This window comes from Mastomys coucha, unplaced genomic scaffold (assembly GCF_008632895.1).
Source record: "Mastomys coucha isolate ucsf_1 unplaced genomic scaffold, UCSF_Mcou_1 pScaffold9, whole genome shotgun sequence".
Lineage (NCBI taxonomy): Eukaryota > Metazoa > Chordata > Mammalia > Rodentia > Muridae > Mastomys > Mastomys coucha.
In genome coordinates this window covers 13971708-13985340 of record NW_022196915.1, presented here as the reverse complement: position 1 = coordinate 13985340, position 13633 = coordinate 13971708, and the positions used below count along the sequence as shown (strand labels likewise).

General features: G+C 43.8%; 1 protein-coding gene across 6 annotated transcripts in view; it reads left to right on the top strand.

The window, feature by feature from the left end:
- The first annotated feature begins 5195 nt into the window (after positions 1-5195).
- Ccdc66 (coiled-coil domain containing 66) overlaps positions 5196-13633 on the top strand; it is a 33457-nt gene continuing 25019 nt past the window's right edge. For 2 of the 6 annotated variants that reach the window (XM_031362626.1, XM_031362621.1), the window contains exons 1-3: positions 5198-5272; positions 6980-7044; positions 7702-7727. In XM_031362626.1, coding sequence (XP_031218486.1) covers positions 5262-5272; positions 6980-7044; positions 7702-7727 — 102 coding nt within the window. In that variant the 5' untranslated portion in view covers positions 5198-5261. Of the gene's footprint in view, positions 5273-5292; positions 5476-6979; positions 7045-7701; positions 7728-13633 lie in introns of those variants that run through there. The other 4 variants (XM_031362624.1, XM_031362622.1, XM_031362623.1 and 1 more) reach the window with 4 other exon arrangements.

Here is a 13633-nt window from a genome sequence, read left to right as displayed (position 1 = left end):
ACACATTATACATACATTTCTATTAAATGCCCTCATTTTAAATTCTAAGATTCTCCAGCCTTTCATTCACAGCCACCTAAAACTCCAATCCCAAGGGATCTGACACCCCCTCCTCATCTCCATAGGAATCAGGTACACATGTGCACAAATGTACATGCAAACAAAACACAAACATAAAATATTTAGATAAATCAAAAAAGAGAGAGAGAAAGAAAGGAAGAAAGGAAAGAAGAAAGAAAGAAAAGAGGGAAACAAGAAGACAAAGGAAGAAATTACAATGTTCCATTCTTTTTGGTTTGTTTTGGTTTGTTTTGTTTTGTTTTGTTTTTGTTTGTTTGTTTTGTTTTTTGTTTTGTTTTGTTTTTTGTTTTGTTTTGTTTTGTTTTGTTTTCAAGACAGGGTTTCTCTGTGTAGCCCTAGATGTCCTGGAACTCACTTTGTAGACCAGGCTGACCTCAAACTCAGAAATCTTCCTGCCTCTGCCTCCCAAGTGCTAGGATCAAAGGCATGCGCCACCACTGCCCTGCTAATGTTTGATTCTTGATTGACTTTTATTTTTTTCCAAAACAATATTCTCAGGGGGCTAGAAAGATGACTCAGTAGGGGAAGTGTTTGCTGCCTAAATGTTAGATAGGTGTTGTGGATGGCTCTGTGCTGCTTGCTCTCCTGGGAGAGGCTGTCTGGAGTGAGGAATGAGTCACGTTCTCAGGTGGCTTCTTGTGAACCAATCCCTTAATGAATAAAGGAGCCAATCACTGGGTGAGTAGGTGAGACTTCCAGGTTGGATAGAGGAAGAGAGAAAGCAGGAGAGAGGTATTTTTTGGAATGGAACTGCACAGGGGCAAGATGTAGCTGCTAGAGTTTCCCAGTATCATGGTGGATCTGCAAGGATTTGCCACCAGTGGAATCAGATTTTAATAAGATTTACAAGATTAGGTTTTAGTTGTTGAGTTACCATTGTTTCTGAACTAACTTTGTGTTGCAAAGGTACAGCGGCCAAGCATGGGTTTGCCTGACGTACTCCACAAAGGCTGTAGGGAATTTGAAGCATAGGGTTAGCATGATAGCAACTCACCAGTGGGAACCTAGTGAGCTGGGTGGAGAGATTGAGGGGTTCCGAGTCAGAGTCTCCATGAGATATAAACAGGTCGTCCATTGCCCTCCAATGCATGGCTGGTGAGGCTTCCAGTGCAGAGGCTCAAGCACGGGAGCATACCGGTTCTACATTCATTTTTTTTTTTTTTAATTTCCTGCAACAGGACAGGAGTTCATATTCATATGTGTAGGTCTGGTGTCCCACCAGTAATCTCTATTCTAGGTAGGCAGAGTGTGGAAGACATAAGGTCCTTTTGCTCATAGATATTCACTAGGGAAAGCAGGAATGCTAAACACATGTGGTAGTCCCTTCAAAAGAAGATATGTGTAACCCACTTTCTGCCCAGAAGGCTGAAAATGGCTGTAGTTAATAGCCCTGTGACCTCTGTGCTATCTGTATGGCCAGGCTACATCAGCTTCCCCAAACTCTTATGTTTATCTCTATCTCAGTTACTCTATAGTAACTCTCCCCAGGCCCTGTGAGTGATGTTTTCCTTGAGCCTGCTTCCTTAGTTAATCTATCTCAGTTACTCTATAGTAACTCTCCCCAGGCCCTGTGAGTGATATTTACCTTGAGCCTGCTTCCTTAGTTAATCTATATGAGTGATGTTTACCTTGAGCCTGCCTCCTTAGTTAATCTATCTCAGTTACTCTATAGTAATTCTCCCTAGGCCCTGTGAGTGATGTTTACCTTGAGCCTGCTTCCTTAGTTAATCTATCTCAGTTACTCTATAGTAACTCTCCCCAGGCCCTAAGAGTGATATTTACCTTGAGCCTGCCTCCTTAGTTAATCTATACAACCTATCCTTATGGAGGATATCACTTGAACTTTACGAGAGAGTTTAGATAAAATCTTGTCAAGTTTTGTTGTTACATACTGGATTGAGTTATTTATCACCAGAAAACTTTTTTTCCCCAAACTGTGCTGGCTTAAGTATGTCTGAAATAATCCACCCAGAATCAGACTCTCAAAATTGGAACCTACATTGGCTACTGAGTTATGCTGAACTGAGCTTCCTCCTTGCCTCATGCAAAGGGACATTCTGCTGACCTTGGTATTTGCTGAGACCCCCAGAGCAGAGATGGGGTAGGGCAAGCTGGCTAGATAGTCTAGCTGAGTTAGCAAATTCTTGGCTCCACATGAGAGACCCTTCAATATACAAAGAGAGAGAAATTGGAAGAAAAATCCACTCTCCATCCACCTCTGGCCTCACACATGTGCATGTGCACCCACTCCAGCACACATGGGAACTCACACCTTGCATGTATACATACCACAAAAAATCAAAGAAAAAAGTAATACTTTCAAATTCAAAACAACTATTAACCTGATTTTAGCCCTTTTATGCATAAATAAAAAGCTGTCCCTTTAAGTAATTTTTTTAAAGATTTATTTATTTATTATATGTAAGTATACTGTAGCTGTCTCTAGACACTTTAGAAGAGGGCGTCAGATCTTGTTATGGATGGTTGTGAGCCACCATGTGGTTGCTGGGATTTGAACTCGGGACCTTCAGAAGAGCAGCCTTAACCACTGAGCTATCTTACCAGCCCCAAGTAATTTTTTTTTTTTTTTTTTTTTTTTTTAGACATAGGCTTTTATGTAGCTCTTTGCTGACCTGGAATTCACTCTTTAGATCATGGTGACCTTGAACTCACAGAATCCCCTGCCTTAGCCTCCTGAGTGCTGGGGTTAAAGACAGGACACGCACCACCACAGTCAGCTAAACATAAACGGTATGGTCAAGTGTGTGAGTGTATTCTTCCTCCCTCCTTTGTTTCTTTTTCTCTAGACCCTTTTTGAAACAGGGTCTCATGTAGGAGAAACTGACCTTGAACTCTTTGGTCTTCTGTCTTAGACTCTTTTTTTTTTTTTTTTTTTTTTTTTTTTTTTTTTTTGGTTTTTCGAGGCAGGGTTTCTCTGTGTAGCCCTGGCTGTTCCTGGAACTCACTCTGTAGACCGGGGTGGCCTTGAACTCAGGAATCTGCCTGCCTCTGCCTCCCAAGTGCTGGGATTAAAGTTGTGTGTCACCACCGCCCGGCTGTCTTAGACTCTTAAGTGCTGGTATTTCAGGTATGTGTTTCTAAGCCTGTTGTTTTCTAAAGAAACAGTGCCCTATTGTATTATTCAGGGTTCCCTAGAGTCTGTAGAACTTTTGGAACGTCTCTCTATATGAAGGGAATTTATTGCAATGACCTGCAGTCTGCAAATCCAACTAACCCAACAATGGGATCTGGGAATGGGAAGTCCAAGAATCTAGTAGTTGCTTGGTTTCACAGGGCTAGTTGTTTCAGCTGGTCTTCTGTATAAGCTGGAATCCTAAAGAGGTTCCAACAGATGTGCTGGCAGGAAGAAGCAAGCCTTCCATCTAATGTCCTTATGTAGGCCTCCAGCAGAAGGTGTGGCCCAGATTAAAGGTATGTACTACCACACCTGGATTTGGAACTTGCTCTGTCCCAGGCTGACCTTGAACTCAGAGATCTGCTTGCCTCAGTCTCCTGCGATTAAAGGTATATACTATCTTGACTGGGCCTAAGCTTTTCATGGCCGCTATGCCTCAGGATCTGGATCAAAAGTATGTGTCATCCCAAGTCAAGATCTGAGTCAGAAGCCCATGTCTCACAGCCTCAAGATCTGGATCACAGGTGTGCCCTCCACTTCTGAACTGTAGTTCACTCCAGAAGCTGACAACCAGGAACAGCCACCACACCTGTGTAGCTTAGGCTGGCCTCACACTATAGCAGACCGCTTGCCTCCGTCTCCTTAAGTGGCAACAGCTGTGGCTGCAGAAGTGTACAAGGCGTTTCTCTGAGGCTCACTTTGGTACAGGATTCCAAATGCTTGTGATAGGGAATCCCCCAATCTTTCAGGAGGGCTTCTGTTGCATAGGACTAGACTATCCTCCAAGCCCAACTACTACCATCTTCAGGATGCTTAGATGGGCCTGTTGGCATGAGCTAGCACTCCCTCACGGAAGGACTAGATAGGGAGGTTTGTGGGACCCTCTCCAGAGTATCCCTCTCAGCCAATTAACTATATACAATGTTGCTGTAATTACCTGTGGGCTCTGAGGAATCAAAGGGAGCAGGTGCCCAAGTACTCACAGCCAGGAGGATGTCATCATCCTTGCTAGGTACAGACCTCCCAATGTACTCACTTTCAAATTACTCCAGCTCCACCCTGAAAACCTTCATGCATGCTCTTCATGCATGAGCTTCATGCAAGCTCATGTAACACTGTTTTATGACTGGGATCCTAGGAGGAGGGAGGTAAACATTACCTACTTCCCCTTGAACCTCAGCAGCTTCTTTGTGAAAGCGACGTTTGTTTATTTCTATCTGGGGGTGATGGGTGGGTGGGGTTGGGTGGGCGGTGAGGATGGGGGTCAGGATGGAGGTGATCGTTTTAAGATCGTTGTCTCTTTGTCCTGGAACTCACTCTGTAAAACAAACAGGCTGGCCTATTTTAAAAGACATGTGTGAGTGCACTCCCCCACTCCAGTCTTGACACCAAGGTTGACATAGCTACTGGTGGCTACACCTGACCTGGGTGCTGGGATCCTCTAGAAGAGCAACAAGTGACAATTTAGACTGAGTCTAAAAGCGTCAACCGGGATTATTCACATAGATATTCACATTAGGGACAGGCGCTGTAGTTTAATCGTCCAGTGGTCAGCGACCCTAGCAAGTCCTTTTGCCTCTTCATGCCTAGAGATAGCACTGCCAACGACAGATATACCAGTTTGGTCTCCACTGTGATTGTTGCTGCAGTATTTAAAGAACTTCAGTATGTAAGGTGTGGTTCCCACGAAGAGAGAAGAGACACATCCTGTGTGTCCTAGGCGTCACGAGTCCTTCAACTAAATACACCTCTCCTCCATATATAAAATAGGATGGTTACATCTGTTGCTTCTGCCTATTTGGAAACCTCCATTAGAGCCAAGGCGGTTCCCTGAGGCTGGCGGTGCTCACGAAGAAACCGCAGACGCCCCCGAAAGGCATCTAGAGTCCCTGGAGGCCGGCATCAGCGGACGCACCCGCCAGCATGTCCCACTCTGATTGGCCCGGCTGGCCCCAGGCAACCAATCCGCGTAGCGTTTGTTGAGCAGCGGCAGCAAGCTGGGTATGCAAGTGACCAGAGCGAGCTGCGGGTGGGCGGCGGGGCCATGAACCTGGGGTAAGCCGGCGGGGACTCGCTGGGCTGCGGGCCTGGCTTTCAGCCGGCGCGTGGCGGCGGGCGGGGTTCCGGGTCCAGCGAGGACCGTGGTATTGGAACGCCCTGGAGGGGAGACGGCGCCCTAAAGGGCGAGATGCTCCGGGAGCTACGGCTGCCGGGCACTGAGCTGGAGCATCCTGTGCTGGGGCTGGACCGAACCTGGGGTGCGGTCTTCATTTTCAGAAGTTCGTGGTGTTAGGAAGACCAGTCACCAAACCTAGACGTAACCGCACATCCAGTAGTTCAATGTTAGATTCTCTTCTCGGAGTTTAGAAATCTATGAGGCAGCCTGCCCCGTAAGCTTGCGGGGCGGTAGAATAGAGGCTTGGCAACTCCAGATTCATTCAAGAGGTTGCCTTCTAACGTAACCATGACCTGTTGTAGTTCTGCAATGGGGTAGCCTCTGACAACCTATATCTCCCAGATTTTTTCCTTTAACAAACGCAGGCACTTTGATTCCCTCTACCAAAGCAACTCTGTGAGTTTAGCGTTGCTAGTCAACGTGCTCGCCCTTAATTTCTTGGTTTGGTATTTTCTCTTTGACTTTGTCATCATTACTGTTCATAGACACATAACGCCCCCCGAACCCCCTGTAAAACAGTGAAATACTGTGTGTAGAATCCCATCAGTTTTGTTGACCTTAATAAACAACATGAGTTTTGCTGTTAGTGTTTACCGTTTCTTTATACTGGCGCTTTTGACACTTACAGTGTCATGTTAGCCAAAATTTATTGTGCATTTATTATGATAGTAATAGTCACTAAAGCAAACATGTAGTATGTGAAATAGTCCAAGTTGTGTGGAATTCTGTACTTAAGCAGCGTCACATTGGTGACCATTTTAACCATCTTTCAGTCGCTTCTATTCCTCCTTGGAATGTGTCAGTCATGGAACTGTTACAAAAATAATAAATGGCATATCTATGTCTTGTACCTTGCTAAGGAGTTCTGGTAGCAGCATGGGACTTTTGGTATGGAGCTGCAAGTTAAAAGATGCTCTGATAACTGGGTTGCTTTAACCAGTAACAAAAACCAGGTTTCAGGTTAAACATGACACATGCTGGCCTCACTGAAAAGTTGTAAGAAAGTCTTTTGTATTTTTTTTCCCTCTTGGGTTAAAAAAAAATATATATATATATACATATATATATATGTGTGTGTGTGTGTGTGTGTACATATGTATACATATATATACACATACTTTTTAAGTACTTATTTTAATTTTACATGTATGGGTGTCATGCTTGCATGTCAGTCTGTGGACCACTTGTGTGCCCGGTGTCCTTGAAGACCTGAGGGGCTTTGCAGACACTTGTTAACTGCAATGTTGGTTCTGCTTGCCAAGAATAGACAGTGCTCTTCACTGCTGAGCTGTCTTTCCAGCCTTGAAAAAACTACTTTAAAATTTAAAGACTACTTTGAGGGAGGTTCAGGCAGGTAGATCAGGAATTCAAAGCCAGTCTGGATTACATAGTGAGTTTGAGGGCAGCTTGGGCTATGTGAATTAAAGAAACAAACAACCAAAATCCCTGCTTTGATGGTCATGTGATTCCTGTATATATTCAAAGGTATAGGTTTACTTTCAAAGTTCTTATAAATATTCCTGGTTGCTATTTAGTGAAAGTTGTTTAATTAAGCTTATCAAAACAATTTTCTTTTTATATTGCAGAGATGGCTTAAAGCTTGAAACTGAATTATTGGATGGAAAAACCAAGCTAATACTGTCTCCATATGGTATGCTGTGTTTTTGGAAATCTAAAATGTTCAAGTGTGTATGCAGAATATGTGGTAGTTTTTAACAGGTTTTGTTTTGCTTGTAATATAGTTAAATGACACTTAGAAAAAGGCTTTTAATGTCTACAAGTTGATATTTATCCAAGTAAAGTCAGATTGTGGCAGTGATCACTACTGTCTATGTTGGTTCATAAAATATATTTCATGTGCAATATGTTTTCTGGTGTTACCATACCTTATTGCCTAATAAGTAATGCAGGTAGAGTTCAGATAATTATATACTTTGTATGTAAGCAAATTATTGTGTGAGAAAGTTAAACTTATACAGTACAACCACAGTTGCTAAAGTCTTTTTAAAAATTATTTATTAGTTTTTAAACTCAATATAGTTTTTTAAGTCTCTGTCAGTTACTTGCCTGATCCCTACCACCCTCTGTTTATTGTCTTTCCTTGGTAAAAATATTGAAATAGAAATGAAGTGGGAGTTAATACTTGAGCCACCACATTGTAAAAGTGGGGATACTCAGGTGGGACTTGCGGTTAATGCTTTTGGGATAGTATTTTTATTCTAACATCTTAATCTGCACTTAACATTTTCTTTATCACTGCCTTAATGTTTTGGGTTTTATAGTTTAGTAATTTTATTTTCTTTTGTAGAGCATAAATCAAAAGTTTCTGTGAAGGTAAGCCAAGTGATTTTGACCCTACCTGTTTCCATGTGAAAAATGCATATTTCCATTGGTTTTATTTATTGAGTCACAGCCTCTCAGTTGGACCTGGAACTTGCCAGTACAGACAGTCAAGCTAGGCAGCTTTCTCCGGAGGATTTCCTTGTCTGCTTTTCACTTGCTAGAATTGCAGATGGGCCTTTATATGTACCCAGCATTTATGTGTGCTCTGAGCATTCATATACTGGTCCTCAAAATTTCATGGCAAGCACTTGAACCACTGGGCTGGCTCCCTAACCTGAACTTTGTCTTTATAGTGTAAGAAGTATTCATGAGCTTAGTAAAAAAGCAGCATGCTATTCAAAAGGTGTTTTATGACACAGTCTTGTCCAGTAAGCTCTTGGGAGTGATTTGGACCTTGGTTGGCTTTCTTGCTCAGTAACCTGAACATAACTGAACCTTTATAACCTTTATAGGGAAGTTGGACACATGCTCACTCTCTCTCTGTCTCTCTCTGTGTGTCTCTCTGTGTCTCTCTCTCTGTGTGTCTGTGTGTGTCTCTCTCTGTGTCTTTCTCTGTGTATCTGTCTCTCTGTCTCTGTCTCTCTGTCTCTGTCTTTCTCTCTGCCTGCTTTCATTAGTCCTCTTTGGTAGTGTATAGAATTGGGAGTAAATGTACCTTAACGTGGAATAGTGACTGAATTTTTGGTTTTTTAGAAGACTTTTCTGCAGAGATTTCCAGCAGCCGTGAAAGCTCCAGTGTGGCCTAGAGCCTTACTGACTTTATTTGTCCTCTTCAGGAGAGGGGACAGTTAGAAAGAGCCACCCTGTCTTCTAGAGGATTGCGGCTCAGGTCTGTCTGTACTGAAGAGTTAGATGGGCGTCAGAGATGCCTAGAAAAGAGAGGACACGCTAGAGAGCAGCTCCTGTCAGTGTTGGAGACAAGGAGACGGCTCGTACATGAGGTGGCTCTGTAATTAGAAGCTTAGAGCAGAACGAGGTAATTACTAGTTAAAGAAGTTGGAAAGCATAGTCCAGGCTTGCAGGAAATATTACAAGATGCCAAGTGATGAGAAATATGTTGACTGTTGACATGGTGCAGCTCAGGGACATGTAGGATATAAAGCTTAGGTGGAGCAATGATGCTGATGCTCAGGGGCCTTGAAGATGCTGTTGTGTACTATCAGGGATCCATTAAAGACTTAAAGATTGAATTTCACTGTATCACTCAGGCTAGCATAGGACTCAGTTGTCTTCCCTTCCCAGGCTCCAGGGCCGGGATTACAGGCATATACTACCAAGCTCAGCTCAGTATAGCATTTGCGATAAGGGAAGTAGCTATAATCTAATTTCTCTTTGGAAGAAAGTACACCAGGTAGCTGGAGGCGTGCTTACGAAAGTGGCAGGAAAGGAGCTTGAGCAAATGGTCAGCATGCCTGTCCGCCTGCAGATTAGCAAAAGAGAAGGAAAGAGGGCACATCTAATCCTCTCCGACAGCCAGGATCTCTTCTTAATCATGTTCTTGTATTCTCGACACTTGTCCTAGTGCTAAGCACATAAAAAGCAAGAAGTGCTTGAGGGATTACAGGAAGGAGAGATGAGATAGAAAGATGTAATGTAGTAATGAAAACCTGAACTTAGGCTTATCATCATATAAATAGCGAAGATGATTCCAAACAGGAAGTGTTCAATATAAGCTAGTTAACTAAGGGAAACCTTGACAGAAGAGGGTCAGATGTGATCTCATGGTTACTGGGAGTGTTTTTGAGAAGGAGGCTAATTTGGAAGCAAGGATAAAGAATTCAGTGGCATACAAGGTACAGTTAAAGATGTTCAATTTAAATTTAACACCGACCCTGCTGCACTCATGTTGTAGGTCCAGGGGACAGAGAGGTGACAAACAAAACAAAAATATGTTCTGTGGAGTTTACACTGGGGTGTGGAATACATAGAACTAAGGCAACAAATAAAGACAAAGGAGGAAGACAGGGTCACAGAGGGAGCCTGGCAGCAGTGGGGAGGGAAAAGCAGTGCCAGAGAGGAAGAGCAGGAGCTTAGGGGAGACCATGGGGAGTGGAGTGGGGGTAGGAGCTTAGAGGAGGTGCTCCGGGGCAATGGTGGGGTGGGAGTTAGGAGCTTAGGGGAGGCTCTCTGAGTGATGTGAGGAGAGATGGGCAAGCAGTGAGGAAAGGTGCTGTGTGTTATGTGACGTTACCATGTTCTAGCAAGAGCCACTGACTTGAGGTCAGGGAGCATCTAAGAAGCTCATGTGATTGGAGACTAAGATAGAAACTGAGGACAGGGACTGGCAAGATGGCTCAGCTGGTAAAGGTGCTTGCCTCCAAGTCTGATCCCCAGGGCCCGCCCATACGGTGAAACAACGCCTACAAATTGTCCCCTGCCCCCTGCCAGTAAAGATATAGTAAAAAGAAAATAAGGTTAGATATAAATAGACAATGGAGGCAAAAGAGGCAAGAGTAGACTATATGGGAAATTCAGCTTTGCCTCCAAGCATAAGAGGAGGCTTCTGAGGATAATGGCATAATCTGACTTCCAGGTTGTGAACTACTGTTGAGAATAGGCCCGGAAGCAAGGATGGGAGTGAGTAGCAGTTCAGGTAGGAGCTAGTACCTTGGGGTGGAGGGAGAAGGGCGTGATGCTGAGGGGCAGCAGTGGGTGGGTGGGAATGGGGGTGGGAGGGGCCAGATTCAGCAGACGGAAAGCAGCTTTTGACCCCGTACTCTCTGTAAGGCTGGAGACAGGGCTCATCATGATGTTCAAAGCACTGATACTCTTGTAGAGGACCTGGGTTCACTTTCCAGTACCTACATGATGGCTCACAACTGCTGGTAACCAGGCACACATGGTGCATATATAACTCAGAAACAGAACACTTATACACATAAAATAAAACATTTTAAAAATGTAAATATGAGATATATAAGCAGAGTCAAATATAACTGCAAAATTTTTGGCATGGATAACTGAAATGGGTTGGTTTTGTTTTTTTTTAAAGATTTATTTAATGTATTCACCATTGCTCTCTTCAGACACACCAGAGAGGGCATCAGACACCATGGCAGACACCATGTGGTTGCTGGGAATTGAACTCAGGACCTCCAGAAGAGCAGTCAATGCTCTTAACCACTGAGCCATCTCTCTAGCCCAAAATGGGGAGGTTTATTCTGAGCAAAAGGGAGACATGCTTACTTTGAAGTGTCTTTTGGAAATCCATTGTGGGGCAAGGAAGACAGCTTACTGCATGAACATAAGAACTCAAGTTCCATCCCCAGGACCCAAGTGAAAAAGCAGGAGTAGTGGTGTTAGAGAGGCAGAAGTCAGTAGACTCCTGGCATCTATTGATCATCCAATACAGCCTACTTGGAAGCTGCAGGGCAGTGAGAGATCCTGTGTCAAAAACAAGGTGGAAGTCAGGCATACTATGTATATACTTGTAATCCCAGAACTCAGGAGGCAGAGGCAGGTGATTCTCTGAGATTGAGGTACTTTGGTCCACAAAATCAGTTCTAGGCCAACCTGGGCTGTATTCTGAGACACGATGATGATGATGATGATGATGATGGTGGTGGTGGTGGTGGTGGTGGTGGTGGTGGTGGTGACGGTGACTGAACTTAACTCAAGGCCCAGCTCATGCTAGGTAAGTTCTCTAACATTGAGCTATACCCAGAGCCCTCATTTTTTACTTTTTAATTTTTATGATGACAGAATGTTACTGTTTCCCACAGTTTGCAATGTCCTGCCTCATATTCCAGAACAGCTAGTACTACAGGCATACATCACCAAACTGAGCTTGAGGTCGAACATTTTCTAGATGGTAAAATATCTAGAAATGCTTGTGTTCAGTTACTTTTGATCCAGCTGAAGAGAAAGAAGTTTTTTAGGAGAGAGAGAAGATTGCCAAGAAGTAGGAGTGATTGATCTCCCTTGCCCCCTCAAATGAGATTTATGGTGCTGGAGAGTTGTCTTAGTAGTTAAGAGCACTGGCTGCTCTTCCAGAGGATCTGGGCTCAGTTCCCAGCATCCATATGGTGGCTCACAGCCATCTATAACTCCAGTCTCAGGGGATTTCATGCATTCCTCAGGCCTCCTCAGGCCTCCTCGAGCACTACATACATGTAGTACAAACACACATGCAAGCACAATGCCTATACATGTAAGATAAAATGAAAAATGAAGAGACTTATGGCTTGTATGTGAGTAGAAAGGACAAGAACTTTGAGCACAGAAGTTAGTAGAGATTTGACGATAGACTTCTTCTTCAGATCATTTTTTAGTTGGATGTGTACATGTGTTTCTGGGTGGGGGTCTGTGTATGTGAACCTTCAAGGGCCAGAAGCATTGGAGCTGCAGTTGCAAGAAGTTGTGAGCTGCCTGACCTGGATGCTGGGAACCTAACTTGGGTCTTTGGTTTTCTCTAAAAGCATGACCACTATGATTTGGCCACTATATCTCCCCAGCCCCAGTGATAGAGCCTTAAAGTTAGCATCTCAATACTTAGGTATAGGATTTTCAGTGAAATTGCTAAATCTTTAACTGAGAATAGAATAGGAGAAATATTAGGTATTTTGAAAATGAGAAGAATGAGAGAGTATATAAATTTGGTAAATGCAGGATTGCCAGGTAGCCTGTTTGACATTTTTGGTTATGGGTATAAATGAAACCAGTTACCGTAGTTCCTCCATTGGTACTTACTTGCTGTCTTAGTTAGGGTTTTACTGCTGTGAACAGACACCATAACCAAGGCAACTCTTATAAGGACAACATTTAATTGGAGCTGGCTTACAGGTTCAGGGGTTCAGTCCATTATCATCAAGGTGGGAGCATGGCAGCATCCAGGCAGATGTGAGGCTGGAGGAGCTGAGAGTTCCATCTCTTGTTCCAAAGGCAGCTAGGACTAGGTTCTCAAAGGCCACACCCACAGTGACATACTTCCTCCAATAGGGCCACACCTAGTCCAACAAGGCCACACTTTTAATAGTGCCACTCAGTGGGCCAAGCATATTCAAACCACCACACATGCTATGGAGAATTGGACTTTTCTAAGAGTTAAGATTTGCTTAGTGTATGTGATAGATTGCAGAATAAAAAATGACAAAGAATTTATTCTAGTTGGTGGTGACACTGAAGATCTTTAAGAAGAGAAATGAGAGCAGACGGAGAGGTTTTAGGGTGGGCAGGTGGCAGATCCCACTCAGGTAACAGGGCTCAGAGCTGTCGGTGGGGAGAATGAGCCAGAAAGCAGGAGCCCATTGTTGTTATCTGGAACTCAAAGTTGAAACTGTATAGAGCTTAGAGTTGTGGCTCTCACAGGGTCAATGTAGGACCACTGGGGGAATGAGGGAGGCCAGTATAGGAGGAGAGTGTGAGGAGGTGAGTGGCCATGGAGAGCAGAAGAACACAGCAGCCATTAACACAAGACTGGGACTGGAGAGAGGGTGACCAAGTAGCTAAGTCATGGAGGGATAAGGACTGGTAGTTTATGTAAGTTATATAATGTGGTGAGACAAAATTCAAAGCTGGCATAGAATGGAGATGACATCCAGTTTTATTTGTATTCTTTATGATCTGGAGTCAAAGTCATTTCTCACTGTTGAATCAGGGGGAAAGTCTGCAAACCCAAACACCCTCTTATGGTTGTTGTATCTAACTAAGCAAACTGAAAAGTTTAGAGGCCTGAGTTATCACAGATTTTTGAATTGATGATTGTTAGCTGGGTATAGTGGTTCAAGCTTACATTCTCAGAAGAGATGAGCAGAGAAAAGCCGGCCTAGGCCGCATAGTAGTACCGTAAGCCAGCCTAGGCCGCATAGCAATACCGTAAGCCAGCCTAGGCCGCATAGCAATACCGTAAGCCAGCCTAGGCCACATAGCAATACCGTAAGCCAGCCTAGGCCACATAG